Source organism: Aethalodelphis obliquidens, unplaced genomic scaffold (genome assembly GCF_003676395.1).
Source record: "Aethalodelphis obliquidens isolate GAN/ISIS:26980383/991018 unplaced genomic scaffold, ASM367639v1 scaffold25, whole genome shotgun sequence".
Classification (NCBI taxonomy): Eukaryota; Metazoa; Chordata; class Mammalia; order Artiodactyla; family Delphinidae; genus Aethalodelphis; species Aethalodelphis obliquidens.
The window spans coordinates 33318334-33336913 of NW_020837969.1; the positions used below are offsets into that span (position 1 = coordinate 33318334).

Below are 18580 nucleotides of genomic sequence, written 5' to 3' on the forward strand. Positions count from 1 at the left end.
AATCACTGAAAAATATATGTATTTTCAGGGACAGAGCAGAATGGGCTGATATAGATCCAGTGCCGCAGAATGATGGCCCCAATCCAGTGGTCCAGATCATCTATAGTGAAAAATGTAAGTTTATTTTTTATTAGGGAAAGGTCTGTAAGTCAAACTTAGTAGCAAAGTTGAAATTCACAACTATGTGACTAGATAGATGACAGATTTTTGTCTAATAAAGATCTAAGTGACTTAAGCTAATCTTGTGGGGTTTTGTAATTTATTTTCATGATTAAAAGTTTTATTTTGTCCAAAGAGTGGACATATTTTAAGTTTAAATAATGAATGTTACATTATAATACATAGTAACCACTGTGTGATTGTGCGTTTCATTTAGTGTTTAATCTGCACATGAGATACAACAGAAATGATTTACTGTTTTATTTAGAATAAACTTTGGTTGTTGAAACATGAGCATTTTGAAATATATTTTAGCTGTGAAATGTTAGGCTCAGCTGGAATATATTACTGATAGTGAGTGGATTATTTTCTTTGACAAAGTATTCTTTCATAATGAATGTGAAATGCTTTGTAAATTGAAGGCCATGCAAATGTTAATTGTTAGTTGTTCTTCTAGGAAAGGGTAAACAAAATGGAATGCAAGTTTTGTCGTTTTATGTATATATTTCTTTCAGTTAAGGCTCTGTTATCCAAGATCATTCCTCTTTTACAAAGAGCGATTATTATTTTTTCTGATTATGAGATAATGTCAAGAATGTAAAGAAAGAATAATAGTGTGAGGGTTTGCCTTATCAAATATGAAGTGTACTACTAAACTTAATAATTAACATCTGGAACTGGTGCAGAAATAAATAGATTAATAAAGAAACTAAAAATAGGTCATCAGTATAGGTGGGACCTCAATATTTGATAAAAAGGACATTTCATATCTGTATGAAAAAGATGGATTAATCAAGTAATGGTTTTGTAACAGTTGTCTGTGGATTTGAATATAAACAGAATTGTATCCCTATCTCATATCTTACATGAAAATAAATTACAGATGAATTAAAGTCCTAAAGCAAAACTGTAAACATACTAAAGCAAATAGAATAATCTTTCATTCTTAGGGTAAAGAAGGAATTATTAGGCAAGATGTAAAACTCCGAATTGATTGAGGAAAAGATCAGAAGGTAAAACTGCATGAACCTGCAAAACTTCCAAACTGGTGAGAGATATTATATGTGAAGAGATAATTCACTAGAAGAAATAGAAATATCTATGAAGAGATGTTAACCTCACTAGTGATCTGAGAAATGAAAACCACAACTTTTCCAGATTCATAAGGTACCTTTTGAAAACTGACACAGTCATTCATTTCTCTTTCAGTTAAAAATAATAAAACCTTTTTTTTCAGGGTAAAAAAAAAAAATCAACATTTTTAATTCTTAAATATATCATTAGGGGCTTACCTGGTGGCGCAGTGGTTGGGAGTCTGCCTGCCAATGCAGGGGACACGGGTTCTTGCCCCGGTCCGGGAAGATCCCACATGTCGCGGAGCGGCTGGGCCCGTGAGCCGTGGCTGCTGAGCCTGCGCATCCGGAGCCTGTGCTCCGCAACGGGAGAGGCCACAACACTGAGAGGCCCGCGTACCGCAAAAATAAATAAATAAATAAATAAATAAATAAGTAAGTAAGTAAGTAAGTAAGTAAATAAATAAATAAATATCATTATTACAAACCACAAAGGAAAAGAGAGAAATAATGACCCATTGATCAAAAATTGATAAATGATTATATCAGAATTTTAAATTTGTGCAACAGAAGACACCATGAATAAGTTAAAAAGCAAACAGCAGTGTAGGAGAAGATGTATAAACAGAGGATCGATATTCAGAACCTTATAAGGAATTCCTACGAAAGGTTAAAGAAACAGGGAAACTAATCAAAAAATAAACAAAGGGTATGAACTTGTAGTTCATAGAAGAAAAAATTTTGTTAGCCATTAAATAGGGGGACAATCCATTATCATTAGGAATGAAAGATAATTTTAAACTGTTTTATGATATCAGATATTGAGACATATGAACAGATCCATGCTTTTCAGATGGTAGTTTTCATATGTTTAGCCATTTTAGAAAGCACTATTGCGTGTATATTTAGTAAAACTAGAAAATGCTCATATCTTACAACCTTGAAATGCTGCTTCGCATGATACATTCTGGGTTCACTCTGGCTTATGGCATCAGAAGACATGTACTAGAAGGCTGAGAGCACACACTTCAGAGCCAGACCACCTAGTTCAGATTCTAACTGCACCACTTTACTGACTCTGTAACCTTGGACAAGTTATTTAACCTCTCATTATCTCTGTCTTCTTCTGTGTAAAATGAGGACAATAGTAGTAACTACTTTATAGAGTGAGTGAGGTATACACATGAAATAAGAGAACAGTGGCTGACTCATAGTAAGCACTGTGTGTGATAGCTATCACAATTCACAGCATTTTTTGGAAGAACAAAATATTGGAAACCAGCTATATATTCGTGTTTTGGAGAATAGATAAATGTGTCATTGTCATACAATTGTATGCTATATAACCAATAAGAGGATCTAGATCTGTTATAATAGGGACAGATCGCAGAAACAGTGTTGAGTGAAAAAAAGGCACATAAGTTTTAGACACTTTGAGTATGACAGTATATTAAATTTGTAATTTTTAATTAACAGACTTTCAATATCAAAAAAATCTAATGAATATAAAATTCTATTTATATAATCCCAAATTTATTTATGACCCTAAATTATATAGGGTCATATAGCCCTAAGACTGAGTATCCTAGTCCCACTTATAGAAATCTGTTCTGCAAAAAAATAGCATTGACATGTAAATTAGGCCAGGCCCACTGTATGGAAAAGTGAAACAAGAATGATGTAGATGTGTATACAAAGGCATGGAAGAACATATCACTGAGGGGGAAATGCCAAAATGAAAAGCAGAATGAAAGTGTTATGCCAACTTCATTAAAAAACAAGAGCAAGATTACATTTATTTGCTTAGAAAAATGTCTGGAGAGACATATCAACTGGTAACAGCCATTACCAGTGATACAGATCCAGTGCACTGGGGAGTAGCACTGGATATGGGAGACTGCATGTACTTTTATATTGTTTGCAGTGTTTACAAAGAGCATGTATTTCTTTCTTTTCTTTTTTTTTTTTTTTTGAATACTCAAAATAGTTTTATATTAAACATTTACCAAATTTAAGTTGTGCCAACTTCTGATACATAGACATATGTATCTATATAACTGTATATACATGTATACATAAATACATACATAATTCACATCTATGGTAATATTTTGAGCTTTACCTATGAAATTAATTTCAATTTGGGTCAAATATTTCATCTTTTGGAAGAAACCTAACTTGTTCATGAAAATCTTGAATCCATCTGAGGTAAGGAATAGAATTCCGGGTAGGACTGGGTTATGGGAGTGGGGTGGTCAGACATGCCACTAGCCCATACAGGGTGCGTTGGCGAAAATTTGAAAAAGGAGCCACATCGTCTGGGCAGACACGGCCATGCACCAATAAACTCGGCTTGGTGAATGGGGTAGGATTTCAGCTCCCATTCCCTGCCTTAGCTGCATGCCTTGCACTGGGTGCAACCTGCATGTAGGTGGCAGTCCTAGAGGGATGGCTCAGTGGCGGTGCAAGCAGAAGATGGTCATCTGGCCAATGATCTGTACAGCTCCATTCCTCGCTGGACTGATTTAATTTGTCTGGAGGAGTTTGGTCGGGTAGGGATCTTTTCTTCTCACCACTTCTGATGATTTAGCTGAAGAACGAGATCTCCCCGATGAAAAAAGTCCATTTTTCAGGTACAAGTGTGCAGATGGCTGTGCAGCCTCCAAGTGGGCTTTCATGGTTTAATCTTAGGAAATAGCCCAATGTTGATTCTTGAGTCCTAAAAAAAATATGCTGTCGATCTGGTTGTAGATGAGCTTTGCAATTTCCCTTTTCTCTCAGCGCCTCAGCTCGGCCGCCTCACGCCAGGGATCGTACGGAGGGGCTGCGTGAGGAGAGAGGAGCGGGCGGGGAGCCACTGGGCTGCGCCCCAGTCCCAGGCAGGCTGGCTGGGGGACCAGGGCCGTGCACGTCCCCACCCGGATGGCGCGGCCAAGCGGGCGCATGGTGTTCCGCGCCCTCCAGGCTGACTCCCGGAACATGTATTTCTTTTTAATTAAAAATATTTTGGAGGACTTCCCTGGTGGCGCAGTGGTTAAGAATCCACCTTGCCGGGCTGCCCTGGTGGCGCAGTGGTTGAGAGTCCGCCTGCTGATGCAGGGGACGCGGGTTCGTGCCCCGGTCCGGGAGGATCCCACATGCCACGGAGCGGCTAGGCCCGTGAGCCATGGCCGCTGGGCCTGCGCGTCCGGAGCCTGTGCTCCGCAACGGGAGAGCCCGCAACAGTGAGAGGCCTGCGTACCGCAAAAAAAAAAAAAAAAAAAGAATCCACCTTGCCAATGCAGGGGACATGGGTTCAAGCCCTGGTCTGGGAAGATCCCACATGCCACAGAGCAACTAAGCCCATGTGCCACAACTACTGAAGCCCACAGGCCTAGAGCCCGTGCTCCGCAACAGGAGAAGTCACCGCAGTGAGAAGTCTGTGCACCACAACGAAGAGTAGGCCCTGCTCGCCTCAACTAGAGAAAGCCCACACGCCACAGCGGAGACCCAGTGCAGCCAAAAAAAAATATTTTTTAAAGTAACACATGCTCATTGAAGAAAAATTTGAAGATGTTAACATCAAAAGAAGAGTATAATCATCCAGAACTAACCACTGTTAACATTTGGTGTATAGCCTTCCACTCCTCGGAAAATATGTTTCCACAGAGTTAGGTTTATACTATGTATGTGTACATGTATGAATATAAAATAATGTGCTTATACATTGTATATAGAGTTAACATGTTATAAGCATTTTGTTACATATTTTAAAGTATTTGGGAGCTTGGTTCTTAATAACCACATAATATTCCATAGTTATTTACCATTTATATTGTTTCTAAATTTTACTCCGGTATAAATTAAATTCAGCATTTTAAAGATAGTATTTAGGAGTAGATGACCTTTGTATGTTCAGAAAGAGCTATAATTATTCATGCTCTCCTCTGATAATTTCTTTTTTGGGGTTGTAGTCTAATGAAACTGTATACATACCCATGTGTGCTTGCATGCACACACATAAATACATGTGTGTATTGTATATTTAATTTTTAAAATTTTTTAATGAAAGGTCATTGGATGCTTAAAGTAGTGATTTTTATAAAACAAAATTGAAAACAACCAGTAGTAGCAGAATGGTTAGGCAAATCAGGATATATTGACATTGTATTCATGCATATTGACCTCCTAAAAGTTTGTGAACCCTGTCAGTAACTGGAAAATTATATGCTATAAGAAAAATAGCAGGACTTTCCTGGTGGTCCAGTGGTTAAGAATCTACCTTCCGATGCAGGGGATGCAGGTTCGATCCCTGGTCAGGGAACATACCCACGTGCCGTGGGGCAACTAAGCCCATGCGCCACAGCTACTGAGCCCGTGCTCCACAGCTACCAAGCCCTTGCACTCTGGAGCCCACACGCCACAACTACTGAGCCCGCATGTTCTGGAGCCTGTGCGCCACAACTAGAGAGCCTGCGCACTGCAACTACTGAGCCCATGCGCTCTGGAGACCACACACCACAATTAGAGGCCCACGCACCACAACGAAGAGCCCGTGCACTGCAACAAAAGATCCCGCATGCCGCAATGAAATCCCACATGCTGCAACTAAGACCTGACGCAGCCAAATAAATAATAAATAAAAATTTAAAAAAAAAGAAAAATAGCATAGCATGTCCACATAGATTTTTAATTGTGGAAAAACAAGTATTGAGGAGTATTTAACACCTGGGTTTTTTAGTAGTCTGTTTAGGGCCTTAGTCTGTTCTCTATGTTAATCTGTGCTGTGATGTGAAGGCAGTTCAGCTGCAGTGAAATGAGCATCGTGATTAGCAGTGTGTGCTTTGGTGTCAGACTAGATTGGGGTTTAACTTCTGTCTCCAAAGTACACTGGGCCATGTGAACTTGTTAATCTCTCTTAAGCCTGTTTCTCTTGTGGAAATGAGAGTAAAATAGGTTAATATTTGTAAAGGTCTAAGTTCCTTCAGTTAAGAGATTGGCAAAGATCAGAAGTTTTGATACTCTGTCAGTGAGGATGTGGAAAAAAATCGGTGTATTCATACATTCTTGGAGGGACTATATATTGAACAGACCTTTTTTGAGAGGTTAATTTGGCACTGTCTGTCAGCATCAACAGTGCACATAACCTTGATCCAGTAATTCCACTTGTAGGAATTCATCCTACAGATGTACAGAATTTGCACGTGTGTGCAGAAACATACCATGATAGGCCAGTGAAAGAATGAAAACAATTTAAACATTCATTTATAGGGGACGAGTTAGGTATAGTGCCCATACAACGAAATGCTGTGCAACTGTTTGAAAAATGTAGTAAACTTTGTAATGGGGAATGTGGTTGAAAATTATGTCATCTTCTCATCTTGTTCCTCAAACTCGTATGTTCATAAATAAGCATATATTTTTAACTAAACGAATAGCTGCTGCTCTGCACTTTATGTTTTTCACTCAACAACCTGTCTTAGCAGTTGTTCCATTTCAGTACATAACAGACCAGCCTCGTTACTAATAGCTGCATAGGATTTTGTTGTATGGGTGTACTGTGATGGACCTAACCCATTCTTTACTCATGGAAATTTCAGTTGTTTCCAGTCTTCATTTCTTTATTTCTTATGTAAATTTCCTTGGATGCTTTGGGCACATACAGGAGTATATTTGTAAGAAAACTTACTGGAACTGGAATTGTTAGGTCAATGAGTAGTCAGTTTTTATTTATTTATTTATTTTTTTAGAGAAACACTTTATTTTTGGCTGTGTTGGGTCTTTGTTGCTGTGCACGGGCTTTCTCTAGTTGTGGCGAGCAGGGGCTACTCTTCGTTGCGGTGCATGGGCTTCTCATTGCGGTGGCTTCTCTTGTTGTGGAGCCCGGGCTCTAGGCCTGTGGGCTTCAGTAAGTTGTGGCTTACGGGCTCAGTAGTTGTGGCTTGCAGGCTCTAGGCATGCAGGCTTCAGTAGTTGTGACGTGCAGACTCTTGAGCTCAGGCTCAGTAGTTGTGGCACACGTGCTTAGTTGCTCTGCAGCATGTGGGATCTTCCCAGACCAGGGCTCGAACCCGTGTCCCCTGCATTGGCAGGCGGATTCTTAACGACTGCACCACCAGAGAAGTCCCCAGTTTTTAATTTTTAATAGATATTACCAAGTGGTTTTCCATAGAGATATTTACTAGTTTATACGACCTTGAATAATGTATGAGTGAAAAAAGCAAGGCCCAGGACATTAGAATGGGATGTGATCTCATTTGTATTAAAAAAAAAAAAAAAAAATGAGAAGATGGAATTAGAACATATACTTTTGTGTGCATAGGATATATTTGGAAGGATACATTAGAATCACTCCACAGTTGCTTCTGGGGAGAAGAACTGGGAATTTAGTGGAATGGAAACTTAGCATGAACCTTTTTGTACTGTTTGAGTTTTCTATCATTGTGTATATTACTTTTTCAGTTAAAAAAAACTGATCAAAATCAAATGTGAGAAAAAGAGCTAAGTGAATATATTTGGATATATGCACTCTTAATTTTTCTTTAATGCATGAGGTCTCTGGGGGATCTGGAGTCAGGCATCAACCCCCGTACGTGCATCCTGACTGTGACACAAGTTATCAGGGTGGCAGTCATAGTCATGGATTTTCTTTCTTTTGCGTATTGTTATAAATCGTATACATACGATAAAGTATCTTCCTCATAGAGTAAAACAACATTTTGTACTATAGTGGTTGTTTTAAACAAGAAAGACCATCCTAATGCAGTTGTATGCTCTGTTTCTAGTTCAGGATGTTTATGATTATTTCCGGGCTGTCCTGCAGCGTGACGAGAGAAGTGAACGAGCTTTTAAACTAACCAGAGATGCTATCGAGTTAAATGCAGCCAATTACACAGTGTGGTAAGTAAGATACCTCGTTAATATTCCCTGTCTGAATGTCGCAGGTTTTAGTTTGGATGACTTTTTTCTTAACGATAATTTTTATCAAAATAACTATCCACATATGAGTTTAAAAGTCAGGGACTGAATGAAAAATAGCAATCTCTGCTCTATTCCTTCTCATTACAGAGTCCCACTCCCCGGAGGCAACAATTCCTAGGTGTTTTTCCTTAAAATCACCTCTATATTCTAAATCATATGCTTGATTATTTTTTATTTTTTCACTTTAGACATTACTCCTGCTATGGAAGATACAGAGTTCAGTCTCCTATACTGTCTCCATCACAGTAATCAGTTCATGGTTCATGCAGACCCACATTTCATCATATATTTATATTTCCTTTAACAGATTGGCTTTTTTATTTAGTTTTGTTCTCTTTTTACCAACAAGTTATCTGTCTCCCCGACCCTCTGCTCATGTAGAATGTCGCGTTACTGTTGAGCACAGCAGGTAACCCTTCAGTTCCTTCCTTTCTTCTCCAAGGACTTGGTCACCGTGTGTCTGGTCCATAGCTCTTTCCTGTGTCGGGTCCCTGTTTCCTAGATCCCACATCTTTCTCTTTCCTGCTTTACTCTCATTTTATAGACCAGATCCTTGAATAGAAGAAAACTCTTAGAAGGCTGTGATGGAAATTGTTACTGAGGTTTCGTAAATTTAAAAGTGTCTTCAGTCTCTTCGAGCTTTAGTGATAGAATTCTAGATTGGAAATCATTCTCCGTTAGATTTTTAAAACTGTCTTTCTGTTTCTTTCAGCCTCTATTGAGAAGATTCCCATTCCTTCGTTTTAACCTTTTCTTTAGCTTTGGGAAATTTTTTTTTTTTTTATGTTCTTTTGATAATGTCTTCTCTCTTTCCTCTGTTGGCTCTCTCTGGAATGCCTTTTAGTTGCATGTTGTACTTCTGAGGTTGTCTTTTCTTACTTTTATCTGTTTTTATTTACTTTTGAGATTTTTTCAGCTTTATCTTCTAACTCTTCTATCTGCACTCATTTTTAATTTACAAGAGCTCTTTTTATCTTCTCTGAGTATTCTTATTTAATAGCATCTTGTTTATTTCATGGGTGGGATATGTTTTCATTTTTCTGTTTATTTGTTTTGGTCTCTTTAATGTAAACATTTTTCTCAAATGAATGGTAAATTCTTGGCTCTCCTTTCATACTTACAGTGGAAGCAGGAAAATGATTTGGCATCCCTGCGTGTTGCAGGACTTGTCACCGAGAGGGGTTTACCGTGAAGTTAGTGTGGAGGCATGGCTGCTTTGTTTGACGTCTTCACATGTCAGTATTTCTGGGTCTTTTCTCTTGACTACTTTGTTTCTCTGAAGAAGAGCTGTCTGAAGAATGTACATTTGGCTGCCACAGTTCTGGGGGTCAGTTCTGGCAGGGGAAGACAGGGGTGGGGGGCATCTCAGCTGTTCAGTGTATCAGCGTTAAATTTCCTTGTTTCCAGCCTTTACTTCACCCTGCCTTCTGCTGTGTCTGGTATTTCTTTCTGCTTTGGATTTTTCCAGAAAATAAAGCCACTTGTCTGCTGCCCAGGCTTTTTAAGAAAACCCTAGTCCTCCTTCTCCTATGTGTTTTCTTTACTTCCACAAAACACTTCACTTCTGGCGCTTCTAGTCACCGAATGTGTGTGGGATTTTTCCCCTACCAGGCAGTGCCCTGTGACACCACCTGGGTGTCCTACAGTTTAACTCAATTCTAACACTGTCTACCTGGAGGTAACGTCAGATCCCACAGGTTAAGGGCTCGGTCCCACAAGCCTGCCCCACCCCAATGTCAGTCACACATCCTGTGCTTCTGACTGGTGGGCCATAAATCAGAGGTTCCACAATTCCCTCCTTGGGTTCAACTGATTTGCTAGAGCAGCTCACAGAACTCAGTGAAACACTTACTTATGTTTACCAGTTTATTAAATGATATGATAAAACACAGAGATGCACAGCCAGATGAAAAGGTGCATAGGGTGACATCTGGGAGGGTCCCGAGCACAGGAGCTTCTGTTCCTGTGGGGTTGAGGTGCATCACCCTCCTGGTACATGGATGTGTTCACCCACCTGGAAGCTCTCTAAATCCCCTACTGTTGGGATTTAATGGTGGCTTCCTCACGTGGACACGATCGATTATTAACTCCATTTCCAGCCCTTCTCTCCTGTCTGGAAGATGGGAGGTGGGGCTGAACATTCCAAGTTTCTAATCAAGGCTTGGTCTTTCTGGTGACCAGGAGCCATCCAGGAGCCCAACCAGAATCACCTCAGTAGAAGGGATGCCCGAGTGCTCTTATCACTCAGGAATTTACAAGGGTTTTAGGAGCTCTGTGTGAGGAAGAAAAAGACAGACAGACAGACACACACACACCCAGGTTGGGAGATGTTGTCACCTCTCTGCTCAGGGTTGGGGGAAGGATCTTGGCTGCTGAGGACTCTGTCTACATTTTAAAATGTTTTCAGCCCCACCCTTGACTTCCAGTTTCGGAAATACCTGATACATCTGATTTCTGAACCTTTCTTCCTCAGTTGACAGGTTTTTAGCACTTTCTGGTTTTCTAAGTCAGTCAAAACTTATCAGCTTACCATTTTCCATCGTTTTGTTGACCTCTTCCAATTGCTGTGGTATCCCCTCATCCTTGTGGATTTATACACTTTTTATTTCTTTACTGTCATTTTAGTAGGATTATCTAGAGCTGTTAGGGTGATCTTCCATCACTTTATGTCTCTAATATGCACATTTTTAGCTTGTAAGAAATTCCTGACTGTACACAGCTCAGAGCAACTTAGAATGCATTTAAAATTTCCTAAGTTTATTTGCTGTTTTCTTAAAAGCAGTATACCTGAAATTACCCGTATGAACCAGGCTGCCTGTATGTGTATGTGCTCTGTGAAGCCTTATTTTCTTTAAACTAATTATAATAGAGGAATACTGTCATTTCCTCTATTTAGCATTTCATTTTAAGAGATAACTTTTAAAGTAGTTTTTTGGGGGGTTGGAGTCAAGATGGCGGTATGGGAAGACACAGAGTTGGCGTCTCCCCACAACTAGGGCGCTTGCCAGACACTGGTGGGGGACCTCGAAGCCCAAGGAGATGGGAGGAACCCCCAAGTGAACTGGTAGGACGTGGGGGGACTGAGCAGGGAGGAGAAGTGGAGACCAGACAGGACCAGCACCCCTGAGGGGTGGCTGAGAGGGGAGGGGTTCCTATGCCTGGAGGGACCCTCGGGGGCTCGGATTGGAGCGGGCAGAGTGCCCAGCATTTGCCCTACTCACTTGAGCCTGGGAAGCCTGCTGGGCTCCCAGGCCGGGTCTCCCGCCCTTCAAAGCCCCCTCCAGGATGCGTGGGTCCTGGAGGCATAGGAGGGAGGCTGGGGGAGAGGAGGAGAGGCAGCAGGAGGGGCCCTCCAGGACGGCAGGAGCAGGAGAGGAGCAGAGGGCGTTTGCCCCGCCCACTTGGGCCCAGGAAGCCAGCTGGGCTCCCAGGCCGGGTCCCCCGTCCTCTGAGACCAGAGGCAGGCCTGGGCCCCTTCTGTTCCATTGAGCCTAAGCCCCACCCCCCCCACCCCCACACCCCCAGGGCCTTTTCCAGCTGTGTGAGTCCTATGCATAGGCCCCACCCACTGCCCAAACCTCACCCTTGCTTAGGCCCCACCCTCCACAGCCAAGGCCTTTTCTACCTTTTTTTTTTCTTCCTTCTGCTCTTGTTGTTTTTTTCCCTTCTGCTCTTGTTTACTATTGTGATTCTGTTTTACCTTACGGTTGTTTCATCTATATTTTTATTTTTATACTCTTTCTAACATACCTGTTAGTTTCCTAGTCTAATTTTATTTTTTACTCTTTCTTCTTCTTCTTATTTATTTATTTATTTTTTTGCTGCTCTGCGCAGCTTTCAAAATCTTGGTGCTTGAGCCAGGGGTAGGACTGAAGCTCCTGTGGTAGGAGTTCCGAGTTTGAACCACTGGACTAACAGAGCACCTCAGACCCCAGGGAATATTCATCGCAGTGAGGTCTCCCAGCAGTCCTCATCTTGGCACCAAGACCCAGCCCTACCCAACAGCCAACAAACTCCAGTGTTGGACGCCTCAGGCCAAAGAACAAGTAAGACAGGAGCACAATCCCACCATCAAAAAAAAAAAAATGAGACTGCTAAATATATATCACAGATGAAGGAGCAAGTTAAAAACATAAGACCAAAAAATGAAGAGGAAATAGGCAATCTACCTGAAAAAAAATTCACAGTAATGATAGTAAAGATGATTCAGAATCTCGGAAATAAAATGGAGGCACTGATTGAGAAAATACAAGAAATGTTTAACAAAGATCTAGAAGAACTAAAGAACAAAGAAACAGAGATGAACAACACAACTGAAATGAAAAATACACTAGAAGGAATCAATAATAGAATAACTGAGGCAGAAGAACGAATAAGTGAGCTGGAAGATAAAATGGTGGAAATAACTGCCGAGGAACAGAATAAAGAAAAAAGAATGAAAAGAATTGAAGACAATCTCAGATAGCTCTGGGACGACACTAAACACACCAACATTCAAATTATAGGGGTCCCAGAAGAAGAAGAGTAAAAGAAGTGGTCTGAGAAAATATTTGAAGAGATTATAGTGGAAAACTTCCCTAACGTGGGAAAGGAAATAGTCACCTAAGTCCAGGAAACACAGAGAGTCCCGTACAGGATAAACCCTAGGAGAAACACCAAGACATACTAAAACTAACAAAAATTAAATACAAAGAAAAAATATTAAAAGCAGCAAGGGAAAAACAAAAAATAACATACAATGGAATCCCCAAAAGGTTAACAGCTGATTTTTCAGCACAAACTCTGCAAGCCAGAAGGGAGTGGCAAGGTATACTTGAAGTGATGAAAGACAAAAACCTACAACCAAGACTGCTCTGTCCAGCAATGATCTTATTCAGTTTTGATGGAGAAATTAAAAGCTTTTCAGACAAGCAAAAGCTAAGAGAATTCAGCACCACAAAACCAGCTTTACAACAAATGCTAAAGAAACTTCTCTAGGCGGGAAACACAAGAGAAGAAAAAGACCTACAAAAACAAACCCAAAACAATTAAGAAAATGGTACTAGGAATATACATATCGATAATAACCTTGAATGTAAATGGATTAAATGCCCCAACCAAGAGACACAGACTGGCTGAATAGATACAAAAACAAGATCCATATATATGCTGTCTACAAGAGACGCACTTCAGATGTAGGGACACGTACAGGTGGAAAGTGAGGGGATGGAAAAACATATTGCATGCAAATGGAAATCAAAAGAAAGCTGCAGTAGCAATACTCATATCAGATAAAATAGACTTGAAAATAAAGACTGTTACAAGACATAAGGAAGGACACTACATAATGATCAAGGGATTAATCCAAGAAGAAGATATAACAATTATAAATGTTTATGCACCCAACATAGGAGCACCTCAGTACATAAGGCAAATGCTAACAACCAGGAAAGGAGAAATCGACAGTAACACAATAATAATAGGGGACTTTAACAACCCACTTACCAATGGACAGATCATCCAAACAGAAAATAAAGAAACACAAGCGTTAAATGACACAATAGACCAGATAGATTTAATTGATATTTATAGAACATTGCACCCAAAAGTGGCAGAATACACTTTTTTTTCAGGTGCACACAGAACATTCTCCAGGATAGATCACATCATGGGTCACAAATCAAGCCTTGGAAAATTTAAGAAAATTGAAAGCATATCAAGCATCTTTTCTGACCACAATGTTATGAGATTGGAAATCAGTTATAGGAAAAAGACTGTAAAAAACACAAATACATGGAGGCTAAACAGTGCACTACTAAATAACCAAGAGATCACTGAAGAAATCAAAGAAGAAATAAAAAAATACATAGAAACAAATGACAACAGAAACAAACCGAAAACCTATGGGATGCAGCAAAAGCAGTTCTAAGAGGGAAGTTTATAGCAATTCAATCTCACCTCAAGAAACAAGAAAAGTCTCAAACAATCTAACCCTACACCTAAAGGAAGTAGAGAAAGAAGAACAAAGAAAACCCAAAGTCAGTAGAAGGAAAGAAATCATAAATATCAGAGCAGAAATAAATGAAATAGGAATGAAGAAAACTATAGCAAAGATCAGTAAAACTAAAAGTTAGTTCTTTGAGAAGATAAACAAAATTGATAGACCCTTAGCCAGACTCACCAAGAAAAAAAGGGAGGGGATGCAAATCAATAAAATTAGAAACGAAAAAGAAGAAATCACAACGGACACCACAGAAATACAAAGGATTATAAGAGACTACTACAAACAACTATATGCCAGAAAAATGGACAACCATGAAGAAATGGACAAATTCTTGGAAAGGTACAATTTTCCAAGAAAGAACTAGGAAGAATTAGAAAATATAAACAGACCTACTGCAAGTAATGAAATTGAAACTGTAATTAAAAATCTTCCAACAAACAAAAGTCCAGGGCCAGATGGCTTCACAGGTGAATTGTATCAAACATTTAGAGAAGAGCTAACACCCATCCTTCTCAAACTCTTCCAAAAAATTATAGAGGGAGGAACACTCGCAAATTCATTCTGCGAAGCCACCATCATCACCCTGATACCAAAACCAGAAAAAGATATCACAAAAAAAGAAAATTATGGACCAATATCACTGACGAACATAGCCACAAAAATCCTCAACAAAATACTAACAAACAGGATCCAACAACATATTAAAAGGATCATACACCATGATCTAGTGGGATTTATCCCAGGGATGCAAGGGTTCTTCAGTATACGCAGATCAATCAATGGGATACACCATATTAACAAATTAAAGAATAAAAAAGTATATGATCATCTCAATCGATGCAGAAAAAGCTTTTGACAAAATTCAACACCCATTTACAAAAACTCTCCAGAAAATGGGCAAACCCATTTTCTGGAAACAATCCCATTTACCATTGCAACAAAAAGAATAAAATACCTAGGAATAAACCTACCTAAGGGGGCAAAATACTTCTACTCAGAAAACTATAAAGCACTGATGAAAGAAATCAAAGATGATGTGAACAGATGGAGAAATATACCATGTTCTTGGATTGGAAGAATCAATATTGTGAAAATGGCTATACTACCCAAAGCAATCTACAGATTCAGTGCAATCCCTTTCAAACTATCAATGGCATTCTTTACAGAATTAGTGCAAAAAAGTTTACTATTTGTATGGAAACACAAAAGACCCCGAATAGCCAAAGCAATCTTGAGAAAGAAAAACAGAGCTGTAAGAATCAAGCTCCCTGACTTCAAACTATACTACAAAGCTAGAGTAATCAAGACAGTATGGTACTGGCACAAAAACAGAAATATAGATCAATGGAACAGGATATAAAGGCCAGAGATAAACCCATGCACATATAGTCACCTAATCTATGACAAAGGAGGCAAGAACATACAATGGAGAAAAGACAGCCTCTTCAATAAGTGGTGCTGTGAAAACTGGACAGCTACATGTAAAAGAATGAAATCAGAACACTCCCTAACACCATACACAAAAATAAACTCAAAATGGATTAAAGACCTAAATGTAAGACCAGACACTATAAAACTCTTAGAGGAAAACATAGGAAAAACACTCTTTGACATAAAACACAGCAAGATCTTTTTTGTCCCACCTCCTAAAAGTAATGAAGATAAAAACAAAAATAAACAAATGGGACCTAATTAAAGTTAAAAGCTTTTGCACAGCAAAGGAAACCTAATCAAGACGAAAAGACAGCCCTCAGAATGGAAGAAAATATTTGCAAATTAAACAATGGACAAAGGATTAATCTCCAAAATATACAAACAGCTCATGGAGCTCAATATCGAAAAACAAACAACCCAATTAAAAAATGTGTGGAAGGGCTTCCCTGGTGGCGCAGTGGTCGAGGGTCCACCTGCTAATGCAGGGGACACGGGTTCGTGCCCCGGTCCGGGAAGATCCCACATGCCGCAGAGCAGCTGGGCCCGTGAGCCATGGCCACTGAGCCTGCGCATCCGGAGCCTGTGCTCTGCAAGGGGAGAGGCCACAACAGTGACAGACCCGCGTACCGCAAAAAAAAAAAAAAAAAAAAAAAATGCGTGGAAGACTTAAATAGACATTTCCCCAAAGAAGACGTACAGATGGCCAAGAGGCACATGAAAAGATGCTCAACATCACTAATTATTAGCAAAGTACAAATCAAAACTACAGTGAGGTATCACCTCACACCAGTAAGAATGGCCATTATCAAAAAATCTAGAAACAGTAAATGCTGGAAAGGGTGTGGTGAAAGGGAACCCTCCTGCACTGTTAGTGGGAAGGTAAATTGATACAACCACTATGGAGAACAGTATAGAGGTTCCTTAAAAAACTAAAAATAGAACTACCGTGTGATCCAACAATCCCACTATTGGACATATACCCTGAGAAAACCATAATTCAAAAAGAGACATGTACCACAATGTTCATTGCAGCACTATTTAGAATAGCCACGACATGGAAGCAACCTAAATGTTCATCGACAGATGAATGGATAAAGAAGATGTGGCACATATATACAATGCAATATTACTCAGCCATAAAAAGAAACGAAATTGAATTATTTTTAGTGAGGTGGACAGACCTAGAGTCTGTCATACAAAGTGAAGTAAGTCAGAAAGAGAAAAACAAATACCGTATGCTAACACATATATATGGAATCAAAAAAAATTGGTACTGCTGAACCTAGTGGCAGGGCAGGAATAAAATCGTAAACATAGAAATGGACTTGAGGACACGGGGTGGTCGGGAAACTGGGGCAAAGTGAGAGTAACGTCGACATGTACACTACCAAATGTAAAATAGATAGCTAGTGGGAAGCAGCAGCATAGCACAGGGAGATCAGCTTGGTGCTTTGAGACCACCTAGAGGGGTGGGATGGGGAGGGTGGAGGGAGGCTCACGAAGGAGGGGATATGAGGATATATGTATACATACGGCTGATTCGCTTTGTTATACAGCAGAAACGAACATAGTATTGTGAAGCAATTATGCTCCAATAAAGATGTATTAAAAAAAAGAAAATAAAAAAATAAAGTAGTTTTTTGTCTCATTATATATTGAGTTGGAATATTTTGAAATTTTGAAGTGAAAATAGACTAGAACTAATCATGTCTTTAGGGAAAAGGTTTTTTTTAATGGTTTGACTTCACCTGTGAAAAAACTAAAGAGAAACTTGTTTCATTTATAAGTAACATTTTTAGGGTGGTTCTAAAAATAAAATATAATGTTTGTAATGAAATTAATTTATTATATGAGTAATGTATCTAAATGAACAGGTTATACCATATGGGGAAAGAGATGTTTTTGATTCTTGTGTAATAGAACACTAGTAACCAGAGTATTACCTGGAAATAATCATTTGTTGGTTGTCTTTTCTTCTGTCTCACATTTGCTGCGTTTCACTATTTTGCTTCAAAATGCCTGATTCTTCCGTTCATCACATAGTTGTATGAGTTTGGACAACGACAAGCAGTTAAGTTGCTAAATTACTGGTTATATAGAATACCTACCAAAAATGTGTCTATGTTGTTGTCTTGTGACTTCATTTGATACTGTGGCTGGGCAATTTATGTGGAGTAATGAGACTTTGGATGCTTGATGTTTGCTGTAGGCATTTTCGGAGAGTTCTCTTAAAGTCACTTCAAAAGGATCTACATGAGGAAATGAACTACATCACGGCAATAATTGAGGAACAGCCCAAAAACTATCAAGTTTGGTAAGATGAAAATAGGAAGGAAATAAGTCACTATGCTAATAGTACCTGCCAATGGGTGACGAAACCATAGGGAATTGTTTTTTTCTTTATGATTACAGTGCTTGCATTGGAGCTAATGTCACCAGGCTTAACAGTGTTGTTGGGAGTACCTGAGATAACTTTATGTTTAGTGCTTGAAGTGGTGCTTGACCCATAGTTAACACTCAAATGTTTGCTGCCGTAATTATTTCAGACTTCGACATTAGCACGTAATACTACTAGAGTCAGGAAAAAAATTGAGTGAAAAATCTGAAACAATGTTTCTATTCAGTGTGTTATAAAATGACTCTCTGGTATTTCATCTTTTATTCATTTGTTTATTAAAAATTTCTTATTGATGTTGGGGGTACAAAAATGAATGCAACACCATCTAAAAGGGAAAGCAAATAATAAAACCAGTTATTTTACAGAGCAGTGTGAAAAATATAATGTTAGGGTTTTTTACAGTGTGTATTTGTTCTAAAAATTAAGCCCCTAACTTAGCTTAGACAAGAGGATGGGGGAGCAGGACACGGTGGGGGAAAAGAGAAGTTAGGGAACAGGAGGACCGAGAACAAATAGGAAAGAAAGAAAGAGTCCGGACAGTACCCAGCATTTAGTGAGCCCCCCATGAATGGT

General features: G+C 39.3%; 1 protein-coding gene across 2 annotated transcripts in view; it reads left to right on the top strand.

The window, feature by feature from the left end:
- Positions 1 to 18580, top strand: part of FNTA (farnesyltransferase, CAAX box, subunit alpha) — a 30487-nt gene that overhangs the window by 2175 nt on the left and 9732 nt on the right. Inside the window, exons 2-4 of one of the 2 annotated variants that reach the window (XM_027122952.1) lie at positions 29 to 114; positions 7997 to 8111; positions 17819 to 17923. In XM_027122952.1, coding sequence (XP_026978753.1) covers positions 29 to 114; positions 7997 to 8111; positions 17819 to 17923 — 306 coding nt within the window. The remainder of the gene's footprint in view (positions 1 to 28; positions 115 to 7996; positions 8112 to 17818; positions 17924 to 18580) is intronic. The other variant, XM_027122953.1, reaches the window with a different exon arrangement.